The sequence below is a fragment of the Phoxinus phoxinus genome (genome assembly GCF_949152265.1).
Source record: "Phoxinus phoxinus genome assembly, chromosome: 5".
Lineage (NCBI taxonomy): Eukaryota > Metazoa > Chordata > Actinopteri > Cypriniformes > Leuciscidae > Phoxinus > Phoxinus phoxinus.
The window spans coordinates 668,765-681,949 of record NC_136880.1 but is presented as its reverse complement, the minus strand read 5'-3'; the positions used below and the strand labels follow the sequence as shown (position 1 = coordinate 681,949).

General features: G+C 45.2%; 1 protein-coding gene across 1 annotated transcript; it reads right to left on the bottom strand.

The window, feature by feature from the left end:
* Positions 1–3,183: 3,183 nt before the first annotated feature.
* cldn1 (claudin 1) lies at positions 3,184–12,451 on the bottom strand. Its single transcript, XM_079611730.1, has 4 exons — positions 12,133–12,451; positions 5,421–5,582; positions 4,274–4,361; positions 3,184–3,833 (listed from the first exon to the last, which is right to left on the bottom strand). Exons 1-4 carry the CDS (start codon positions 12,353–12,355, stop codon positions 3,674–3,676), a joined length of 633 nt encoding a protein of 210 aa, XP_079467856.1. The 5' UTR covers positions 12,356–12,451; the 3' UTR covers positions 3,184–3,673.
* Positions 12,452–13,185: the final 734 nt, after the last annotated feature.

Genomic DNA, 13,185 nt, shown 5'->3' with positions numbered 1-13,185 from the left:
GACCTGTCATACTTGTCAACTAACAGGCAAACCAAATCAGAAGATCAAACCTGCCCCATTGTTTCCTATTCCTGCTGTCAGTCCGCCATTTGAGCACCTGATTGTTGATTGTGTAGGCCCGCTGCCTAGGTCAAAGTCAGGTAGCATTTATTTACTCACTGTGATGTGTTCCTCTACTCGGTACCCTGCAGCATATCCTCTCCGTACGATCACTGCCAGATCAGTGGTGAAAGCCTTGACTCAGTTCATTTCCATTTTTGGCATTCCGAAGATTGTGCAAAGTGATCAAGGTTCTAATTTCACTTCTCATTTATTTTCTCAGGTCTTGAAACTGCTGCACATTAAGCACAATAAAGCTAGTGCTTATCATGCTCAAAGCCAGGGGGCTTTGGAGCGTTTCCATCAGACGCTGAAGTCTTTACTGCGTTCTTATTGTACTGAGATGGGAGGTGATTGGGAACAAGGATTGCCGTGGTTGATGTTATCAGCACGTGAGGTATGTCAGGAAAGTACTGGGTTTAGTCCAAATGATTTGGTGTTTGGGCACACAATTCGGGGACCACTGGCTGTACTCCGAGACCAGTGGGTTGAAAGTACACCACCCAAAAACTTGATAAGTTATGTGAATGACTTTAGGCGTAGATTATATGAAGCAGGTAAGATGGCAAAAGAACAATTGCATTCTTCGCAAAAGCGTATGAAGACCATTTTCGATCGACGAACTGAGGAACGTAAATTCATGCCTGGTGATCAGGTGTTGGCTCTGTTACCTGTGGAGGGCTCACCATTTCAAGCTCGGTTTACAGGTCCGTATGTGGTAGAAAAACAAGTTACTGACTTAAATTATCTGATTGCCACTCCAGAGAGAAGAAAGTCCACCCAGTTGTGTCATGTTAATTTGTTGAAGCCATATTATTGCCGTTCTCAGAAGATGCCAGACGATGAGGTAAAATCTGCATTACTAGTTGAGAGAGTCTCGCTTATTCCTATGGGGGAGGGAATAGATGAGGGAGTTTCTTTTCCAGAGGATACAGTTCTGTTGGGTCGTCTAAAAAATTCAGAGACTCTTAAAAATTTGAATAAAATGTTGGCCCATTTGCCTGATGATAAATGTGGTGATTTGATTGATATTGTTAATCATCATGTTTCCTTATTTGGTGATGTACCTTCGCGTACACATTGGTTGGAGCACGATATTGATGTCGGGGATTCGGTGCCCATTCGCCAGAATTTTTATCGGGTGTCCCCAAATAAACTCCTGCATCTTAAAGCTGAAGTCCGGTATATGCTGGATCATGATATTGCACGACCTTCATTTTCCAGTTGGGCATCTCCCTGCTTGCTTGTAAATAAATCAGACGGTACTTATCGGTTTTGCACCGACTATCGTAAAATAAATAGAGTAACAAAACCGGACTCATTTCCACTGCCTCGTATTGAGGATTGTGTTGATCGGGTTGGGTCAGCGAAATTTGTAAGCAAGTTCGATCTGCTTAAAGGCTATTGGCAAGTCCCGTTGACCAAAAGAGCTCAAGAGATTTCCACTTTTATTACATCGGAGGGGTTATTCTCTTATAACGTTATGAGTTTTGGCCTCAGAAATGCGCCTGCAACCTTTCAGCGGCTTATGAATAGGGTTGTTTCTGGGTTGGAGGGAGTGGCCGTCTATTTAGACGATGTAGTAGTTTTTAGTGATTCATGGGAGCAGCACTTGAAGCATATTGCAGACCTGTTCTCTCGTTTTGTAGATGCTGGTCTGACCGTCAATCTGGCTAAATGCGAGTTTGCCAAAGCCACTGTGACTTACTTGGGTAAGATAGTTGGACAAGGTTGTGTGCGACCAGTTCGGGCCAAGGTGGAGGCCATTGATCGATTTCCTTCTCCTACTACTAAGAAGGAGTTAATGCGTTTTTTGGGGCTAGTGGGTTACTACCGGGGATTTTGCAGGAATTTTTCTACCGTGGTAGCCCCACTAACTGATTTGTTGAAAGCAAAAGCAGCTTTTGTTTGGACATCTGTCTGTCAGGACGCTTTTGAGGCAGCTAAATCACTGCTTACTTCCACTCCTGTGTTGGCAGCGCCTCGTTTTGATCGTGCTTTTCAGTTGTGCGTAGATGCTAGCAATGTGGGTGCTGGAGCAGTGTTGTTACAGGCTGATGAGGAAGGAGTTTACCGTCCAGTTAGCTACTTCTCAAAGAAGTTTAATTCGTATCAGTTGAATTATGCTGTGGTTGAAAAGGAGGCATTAGCTTTGATTTGGGCTTTGCATCACTTTGAAGTGTATGTGGGATCTGTGTCAGACCCATTGGTTGTGTATACGGACCACAACCCGCTCATCTATTTACACTCCTTGCGGTGCCCAAACCAACGATTGACTCGTTGGTGTCTTTTCTTGCAATCATACGCACTTGACATCCGGCATATCAAGGGGACAGACAATGTGGTTGCTGACGCATTGTCTAGAGCTCCTTATTCCTTTTAACTGATTGACTAACTTTTGTTTTGCTCTACTTGTCTTTCTTAAATTGCTTCCACAGGGCCCGTGGTTGCTGAGGATATTGGAGAGTATTACAGAGCGGTGGGTCTTTCCAGTATGGGGAGTTATCCGGTGACGGGTTTTCATAAATGTCCACCCTTTTTCTATGGGGGGGGGTGTTACGACCCCAGTATGGGTCATATTGTGTGGGTTTGGTTGTCTGTTTGTCTCTTGTGTTGTAGGTTGGAGTTGGAGTGAGTGACGTCATGATGACTGAGGGTTTACACCTGTGCTAGAGCTGATGCCGGCAGATAAAGCAGCTCCCTTCAGTCGTGACGGGGCGCTCTCCTCTCGTGCCATGTTGTCGTCGTCATCGTCTTAGTTATTGTTTTATTCCCGTTTCTGTCTAGTCTTTTACTTTTACTTTAATAAATGTTATTCCTTTTTGCATACGAATTAACGTGTCATCTCCTTCTTTGTCGCGGCTTGTGAGCCGGCCGTGACAAGACTTACATGATAATGTGTGTATTTTTTCATTTTAATTGTGCAACATTATCTGAAGAGGCGATCGCCTACAATCACAGCTGTGATCAGATCATAATGAAGAGCAGGCGCTGCTTTGCCAGAGGAATAATGGGAATAAACAGGAATATGATGGGGGGAAAACAGCCCGATTGCATTGTTTTGCGCCAGGAAGTGATGATTTAGTTCTCTTGAACACGTGGGATGGAAACGCTGCTTTATTCACAATTTTTTGTATGCAATATTCCAATTTTTCAGACAATTTTAATTCACATCTTTGGATGGAGACACAGCTACTGAGAGTTGGGGGCGGAGCTATACATTTTACTGACCAATGGCAGATAGGGGCGTGTCCATTATTTCAGCTCTGGTGACATTTGTGGAAATTACGCACTTCAGCTTTATGGTACAGCTTAACTGAATAATGAATTAACATTAGTGGAGAAAATGTATGTATTAAAATATTTATTGAGTATTGATGAAGCAACACATTGATTTAAATCTTTTGATACCTCGTGAGGAGTTCTGGTATTACAACACATAGACTAATACAAGTACATACAAAAACTGATTGGCACATCACTGGCATGCAGCAGACCGAGGTGTGTGTTCATGCAGCAGACCGAGGTGTGTGTTCATGCAGCAGACCGAGGTGTGTGTTCTGCTGTTCCTGATTCACACACGCTCCGCTCCGGGCCGCGCTGCTGCGCGTGTGGGAGGAGGGAAGGTTTTCCCAGCGGCTTTGCTGGGACAGTTACAGCACAGCATGCTTCCACCGATGACGGTCAGCGCCGACGCTCCCCAGCCCACGTACAGAGCCTTGCCGAACTCATACCTGTCAGCACACCAGCGACAACATCAGCGCCTGACCACATGACCATGTAGAGCCGTACACGTGACTTCTCCAGCGCCTGACCACTGAACCACACCACAGGTCACATGACCATGTAGAGCCGTACACGTGACTTCTCCAGCGCCTGACCACTGAACCACACCACAGGTCACATGACCATGTAGAGCCGTACACGTCACGTGACTTCACCATGGTTCAGGGTTATTCAAGGCACAATTAAATTAATCAAAAACAATTTGCACTATAATGGATGGATTTACCAGTGTATTATTGAGCTATTAAAAATCAAGATATTAGATGTAGAGCCACACACAGTGAAAAAGCAAAATATTGAACCAAACAATAATGCTTGAGAAAAACTCATACATTTGGCTGTAATAAATTAAAAGCATCCAAAGTATAATTTGAAGAGTGTCGCTTACCTCGCATTTGTCGGAGTGAACGGATCGAAGAACTTCCGTCTTATGTTTTCTCCATACCAGCTTGTGGCAATAAGAGCGCACACCCCTGTAGAAATAAGCAGAGGTTTGCCATGAACATGCTGCTGAGTTGCTGTTTGAAAGGGGTTCTATTATGCCCTTTAATGAAGTCTTGATTTGGTTTTTCGAGTGCACTAGAATATGTTGTCATGCTTGATTGTTCAATAAATGCATTATTTTCACATATTTTACATTATTACATCTCCTCTCTGCACATGTTGAACTCATTCTTTACGATGAAGCCCCTCCTTCTGAAATACGAAGTGTTCGAAACTGAAATTAGCTCGTGTTCGAGAAATGTCCCGCCACTTCATAACCGCAAGCTCTACTCAGATGTAAAAATTAAAAATGGCTTCCATTTCAAACCATTTCGAGCCTGATTCAGACCATGACACTGTTAACCAACAAGAGGATCGTGCTGAACAGAGTGGCATATTCTTTGTAATTTTCTTATACATTATGGATACAATGTTATCCACCATTTAATCATATTTGTCGGAGAACTATGGAAATACAAACAGTAATCAATCACTTGGATAACTTTCTTAAGGAGCGGTGAACCAAAAGTAAAATGTGCTGTGCACAGATAAACGTTGAGGTTATAATAATCAGAAATGCTTAAAATAAAATGTAACCACTCTGAGTTCGTCATCCTTAGGAAGGTCAAACTAATGAGTTTTGGAAACATGGAAAAACGGCGTCTCTTCAACATAGCGACAGCACTGTCTTCTCAGCTCAACCAGGCCTTGTCTCCTTTTTTGCGTATTCTGTGAGCGGGGATTATTGAAATGAGGAACATTATGACTTAATAAGATCCGGAAAAATCACGTCGTAGTCCAAACGAGCCGCTCGTTGTAGTTCTTGGAAAGTGGATTCAATAAAATATCTCCCTTTGGAGAAGACTTTGAGATTTGTAACCCTGTAGATCTTTTTTATGCTCAAACAGCAACATTACACACTAACTAAAGTTGAAAAAGTGGAAAAGCATAATAGGACCCCTTTAATAATTTCATAACTTTGTTGACCTCGTTAAGCTGAGCAATGGCACACATGAGTAGTTTCTGTAATGAATATAATAGCAACATATCTGCGATGACGAAGAGGACGCCTCCAGCCACGGCCACCTTGTTCTTCTGCTCTTTGTTGTCGGACAGGCAGGTTGTGCACTTCATCCCGACGGCGGCGATCAGCAGACCGATGCCACACAGGAAGGTGGCGAGGATCATGAGAGCGCGAGTGCCCTGAACTTCCCCTGAGAGAGAACCCAGAGACATCACATCATCACATCCCATCATCCCATCAGCACATCGCATACCATCCCATCCCATTACATCAGCACATCGAATCACATCACATCATCGCATCCAAATCACATCCCATTCCATCCCATCGCATCAGCACATCGAATCCCATCCCATCCCATCCCATCCCATCAAATCGCATTAAATCACATCACATCGCATCCCATCACATCCCATCCCATCCCATCCCATCCCATCACATCGGATCCCATCGAATCCCATCCCATCCCATCAAATCGCATCAAATCACATCACATCGGATCCCATCGCATCCCATCAAATCACATCCCATCACATCCCATCGCATCCCATCCCATTGCATCACATCCCATCCCATCGGATCCGATCGCATCCCATCGCATCCCATCCCATCGCATCACATCCCATCCCATCGCATCCCATCCAATCGCATCACATCCCATCGCATCCCATCGCATCACATCCCATCCTATCGCATCACATCCCATCGCATCCCATCACATCCCATCACATCCCATCGCATCGCATCCCATCCCATCCCATCAAATCGCATAAAATCACATCACATCGCATCCCATCATATCCCATCGCATCCCATCACATCCCATCGGATCCCATCCCATCACATCCCATCCCATCGCATCCCATCGCATCGCATCACATCCCATCACATCGCATCCCATCGCATCACATCCCATCGCATCACATCACATCACATCACATCCCATCACATTACATCCCATCGCATCCCATCACATCGCATCCCATCCCATCCCATCAAATCGCATAAAATCACATCACATCGCATCCCATCATATCCCATCGCATCCCATCACATCCCATCGGATCCCATCCCATCCCATCACATCCCATCGCATCCCATCGCATCACATCCCATCACATCGCATCCCATCGCATCCCATCCCATCGCATCACATCCCATCGCATCGCATCACATCACATCACATCACATCCCATCACATTACATCACATCGCATCCCATCACATTCCATCCTATTGCATCCTATTGCATCCTATCGCATCACATCCCATCACATTACATCACATCGCATCCCTTTTTTACATCCCATCCTATCGCATCACATCACATTACATCAGATCGCATCCCATCACATCACATTACATCACATCGCATCCCATCACATCCCATCCTATCGCATCACATCACATCACATCACATTACATCACATCACATCGCATCCCATCACATCCCATCCTATCGCATCCTATTGCATCACATCCCATCACATCACATCACATTACATCACATCACATCGCATCCCATCACATCCCATCCTATCGCATCCTATCGCATCCCATCACATCCCATCACATCCCATCACATCCCATCGCATCCCATCCCATCCCATCCCATCCCATCCCATCCCATCAAATCGCATAAAATCACATCGCATCCCATCATATCCCATCGCATCCCATCACATCCCATCGGATCCCATCGCATCGCATCACATCACATCCCATCACATCACATCACATCACATCGCATCCCATCGCATCGCATTACATCGCATCGCATCCCATCCCATCCCATCAAATCGCATAAAATCACATCGCATCCCACCATATCCCATCGCACCCCATCACATCCCATCGGATCCCATCGCATCACATCACATCACATCACATCACATCGCATCCCATCGCATCGCATCGCATCCCATCCCATCACATCCCATCGCATCCCATCGCATCACATCACATCGCATCCCATCGCATCGCATCGCATCCCATCCCATCACATCACATCACATCCCAACACATCCCATCGCATCGCATTCCATCGCATCCTATCACATCGCATCACATCGCATCCCATCCCATAATCCCATCCCATTATCGCATTCCATCATCCCATCGCATCCCATCGCATCCCATCATCTCACATCACATCGCATCACATCACATCCCATCACATCCCATCACATCCCATCGCATCCCATCGCATCACAGCGCATCCCATCCCATCACATCCCATCCCATCCCATCCCATCATCCCATCCAATTATCCCATCATCGCATCACATCACATCCCATCGCATCACATCGCATCCCATCCCATTGCATCACATCCCATCCCATCACACCCCATCCCATCGTATCACATCGCATCCCATCACATTCCATCACATCACATTGCATCGCATCCCATCACATCGCATCCCATCAAATCGCTTCCTATCACATCACATCACATCCCAACACATCGCATCGCATTCCATCACATCACATCACATCACATCACATCACATCCCAACACATCACATCCCATCACATCACATCGCATCCCATCACATCACATCACATCACATCCCAACACATCGCATCACATAGCATCGCATCCCATCATCCCATCCCATCATCGAATCACATCGCATCCCATCCCATAATCCCATCCCATCATCGCATCCCATCATCCCATCGCATCCCATCCCATCGCATCCCATCCCATCGCATCCCATCGCATCCCATGACATCCCATCGCATCACATCCCATCCCATCCCATCCCATCATCGCATCCCATCCCATCCTCCCATCCCATCATCGCATCACATCGCATCCCATCATCCCATCCCATTCCATCGCATCCCATCATCCCATCCCATTGCATTGCATCGCATCGCATCCCATCCCATCCCATCCCATCCCATCCCATCGTATCACATCACATCGCATCCCATCCCATAATCCCATCCCATCATCGCATCCCATCATCCCATCGCATCCCATCGCATCCCATCATCCCATCCCATCGCATCACATCACATCAAATCCCATCACATCGCATCCCATGACATCCCATCGCATCACATCCCATCCCATCCCATCATCGCATCCCATCCCATCAAATCCTCCCATCCCATCATCGCATCACATCACATCCCATCGCATCCCATCATCGCATCCCATCACATCCCATCCCATCGCATCCCATCACATCACATCACATCCCAACACATCACATCCCATCACATCCCATCCCATCGCATCGCATCCCATCCCATCACATCACATCACATCCCAACACATCCCATCGCATCGCATTCCATCGCATCCTATCACATCACATCGCATCGCATCACATCGCATCCCATCCCATAATCCCATAATCCCATAATCCCATCCCATTATCGCATTCCATCATCCCATCGCATCCCATCGCATCCCATCATCTCACATCACATCGCATCCCATCACATCCCATCACATCCCATCACATCCCATCGCATCCCATCGCATCACAGCGCATCCCATCCCATCACATCCCATCCCATCCCATCCCATCATCCCATCCAATCATCCCATCATCGCATCACATCACATCGCATCACATCGCATCCCATCGCATCCCATCCCATTGCATCGCATCGCATCCCATCACATCCCATCCCATCACACCCCATCCCATCATATCACATCGCATCCCATCACATTCCATCACATCACATTGCATCGCATCCCATCACATCGCATCCCATCAAATCGCTTCCTATCACATCACATCACATCCCAACACATCGCATCGCATTCCATCACATCACATCACATCACATCACATCACATCACATCACATCCCAACACATCACATCCCATCACATCACATCGCATCCCATCCCATCACATCACATCACATCCCAACACATCGCATCACATCGCATCGCATCCCATCGCATCCCATCATCCCATCCCATCATCGAATCACATCGCATCCCATCCCATAATCCCATCGCATCATCGCATCCCATCATCCCATCGCATCCCATCCCATCGCATCCCATCACATCCCATCCCATCGCATACCATGACATCCCATCGCATCACATCCCATCCCATCCCATCGCATCCCATCCCATCCTCCCATCCCATCATCGCATCACATCGCACCCCATCATCCCATCCCATTCCATCGCATCCCATCATCCCATCCCATTGCATTGCATCCCATCCCATCCCATCGTATCACATCGCATCCCATCCCATAATCCCATCCCATCATCGCATCCCATCATCCCATCGCATCCCATCGCATCCCATCATCCCATCCCATCGCATCCCATCACATCAAATCCCATCACATCGCATCCCATGACATCCCATCGCATCACATCCCATCCCATCCCATCATCGCATCCCATCCCATCAAATCCTCCCATCCCATCATCGCATCACATCACATCCCATCGCATCCCATCATCGCATCCCATCACATCCCATCCCATCGTATCACATCGCATCGCATCCCATCACATTCCATCCCATCACATCGCATCCCATCACATCGCATCGCATCCCATCAAATCGCTTCCTATCACATCGCATCCCATCCCATCATATCGCATCCCATCTCATCGCATCGCATCCCATCGCTTCCCATCATATCGCATCACATCGCATCCCATCACATCACATCCCATCGCATCCCATCACATTGCATCAGCACATCGCATCACATCCCATCACTTTGCATCGCATCCCATCACATAAGCACATCGCATCACATCATCCCATTCCATCCCATCGCATTGCATCAGCACATCGCATCACATCGCATCCCATCCCATCACTTTGCATCGCATCCCATCACATCGCATCCCATCGCATTGCATCAACACATCGCATCACATCGCATCCCATCCCATCACTTTGCATCGCATCCCATCCCATCACTTTGCAGCGCATCCCATCCCATCCCATCCCATCACATCGCATCCCATCGCATTGCATCGCATCGCATCCCATCACTTTGCATCGCATCCCATCCCATCACTTTGCATCGCATCCCATCACATCACATCGCATCCCATCGCATTGCATCAGCACATCGCATCACATCGCATCCCATCACTTTGCATCGCATCCCATCACATCACATCACATCACATCGCATCCCATCGCATTGCATCAGCACATCGCATCACATCGCATCGCATCCCATCGCATTGCATCAGCACATCGCATCACATCGCATCGCATCACATCGCATCGCATCCCATCACTTTGCATCGCATCCCATCACATCACATCACATCACATCGCATCCCATCGCATTGCATCAGCACATTGCATCACATCGCATCGCATCCCATCGCATTGCATCAGCACATCGCATCACATCGCATCGCATCACATCGCATCGCATCCCATCACTTTGCATCGCATCCCATCGCATAAGCACATCGCATCACATCATCCCATTCCATCCCATCGCATTGCATCACGTATCATGTGACTTTTCAGTTTATTCAATTGGTTATGCTGATAATTTGAAATAAAATGTAAAAAGAAATTGAAGTGTAAAAGAGTATAATTTTTACCCACTCTATATGCATTTGATACATTTACTGAACATACCTGGTGCCCAGCTAATAAAAATATGTTCTAAGAACGTTATTTCTGAATGTTCAAAACGTTTTTATTGTAATATTGTAAGTAAAACATGTTCTGTTAACTTTGGCTAAAGTTATGAACAAACGTTATTCAAGTGACATAGAATGTCCGTTCAATGTTATCAGGTCTTTCATAATGTTCTCAAAACTAGCACAACAACATTTTACATCGTTTATAAAGTGTTTTTTTCTGAAACGTTATAGATTGATGTTTTACTTTTACTTTACTTTACTTTATTGTCCACGTAGTGGAAATTTGTCTCTGTCTTCACATACATCAGTACAACAATACATTACACATAAAATAAACAAAGCACACATCAAAACACACATCAATCATTACCATTTAAAATCTTGACAGCATTTGGCACAAAGGATAATTGGTAAACCTTCCTAATTACTCGTGGTTGCCTATAACGTCTTCCAGATGGCAGCAATTGAAACTTGCTATGTAGAGGATGAGAAACATCCCCTACTATCTTTAAAGCCTTTTCCTTACTTTTTCCACGATAAAGATCATTCAAGTGTCTCTGTGTCTTACCAATTATTTTGGTGTTGTTCCTTTTTTAAATTGTTTCAGAACGTTCAGAGAACATTCCATTCTATCATTCTAAAATAATTATGAGAACGTTACTTTAAAGAGAACGTTCAGAGAACATTCAAAAGTAACGTTCCCATAAAAAATTGGCGAACATCCAACTATTGTTTCGGAAAAACGTTCCAAGAATGATGTATAAATAATGTTTTTGTGTTAACGAAAAACATTAGGCTATTAAAGACCAGATATCTTTGAACGAATGTTCTATATATGTTACAGAAATAACGTTTGTTGATCATTTTAGAGAACCTTGTTAAAATTATTTATCAAGGTTCTCTAAAATTATGAACAAACGTTATTTTTATTTTTGCATAATCGCATATTGTTACACAAATAGACTTTTACAGTCTTAAACTCATACATCCCGATGCTGTTCAGTGATCTACACATCTGCTGAAGAATTCGCGGCATTCGCCTGACTAGTCTAAACCTGCGCAGGAATAAGCGCTCACACACACACACACACACACACACTGATGAACGGGCGCTCGCACCTGGTATCTGCAGTAGGGAGTCGTAGACTTTACACTGGAGCTGGCCTGTGCTCTGGGACACGCAGGACTGCCAGAGCCCCTCGTACATGGCCTGGGCTGTGATGATGTTGTCCCCGGCGTAGGAGGAGATCTTCCACTCGGCCATGGCTGTAGAAGCGATGAGACCCAGGAGACCCAGAGAGGCCAAGATATACCCGAGGAGCTGCAGACCCGCGTTGGCCATCAGTGCGCTGAGTTAAAGCCCGCTGGAGTGAGTGAGTGAGAAGAGCTGAGAGCTGCTGACACATGAATGAAACTCCTCCAGCATCATCATCATCATCATCCTCACGAGCTCTGAAGCCACACCTGAAGATCCGCTCGCGCCTCCCACCGCTTCACACACTCTATATACTCACTTTATCCATTAGCTTGCACTAACAAAACAACAACGACAGCAATACGTAGCCTATATTAAAGAACAATATGACAACAAAATAAAATAAAATATGGTGAGCGGGGCACAAACAAACGCGGGGTTGTAACACACCTTTTTTAAAAACACTTCCACACACTAGAAAATATTGTGCCAAAACTCTGAATTGTTTGGAAGATAGGCTATCCCTGAACATGTATTTAACAGTAGCAAAAGTAAATGTCTTGTGTCAATTTTCATCTTTTTTTTTTCTTTTCCTTTTTAAATGAGACAAATCTGATATTATGTTAATCTTATCTGTTATTTAACAGTTGATATAGTTGTTTAATGCTTATCTAACAGCAGAAACACTGGTCGGGTTTAAACCCCAGTTGTGCGGGCGGGGCATGTTGTCACACTGAGTTACAATGAGCCCCTATTAGAACTATACTATATTCTATTAATTCTATTGAGAAACCATGAGAAAGGGGGGAATAAAGACTGAGAGTCAATGTTCAGAAATTAATTATTATAATATTTTGAACAGTGCTGTATAGCTATATTTTACAATGTAAAAACATTTGTTTATTTGTAAGTATTAAAAAATGACATTTTATATGAAAAACTGAATAATAGTATTTTATTGAGAAAATATTTTAGTA

Excerpts from the sequence above, each read along its gene's own strand:
- cldn1 (XM_079611730.1), bottom strand. The coding sequence starts at position 12,355 with ATGGCCAACGCGGGTCTGCAGCTCCTCGGGTATATCTTGGCCTCTCTG. Across the intron at positions 5,583-12,132 it reads CTCCCTACTGCAGATACCAG|GGGAAGTTCAGGGCACTCGC; the intron begins GTGCGAGCGCCC and ends GTTCTCTCTCAG. Across the intron at positions 3,834-4,273 it reads TTCACTCCGACAAATGCGAG|GTATGAGTTCGGCAAGGCTC; the intron begins GTAAGCGACACT and ends GTGTGCTGACAG.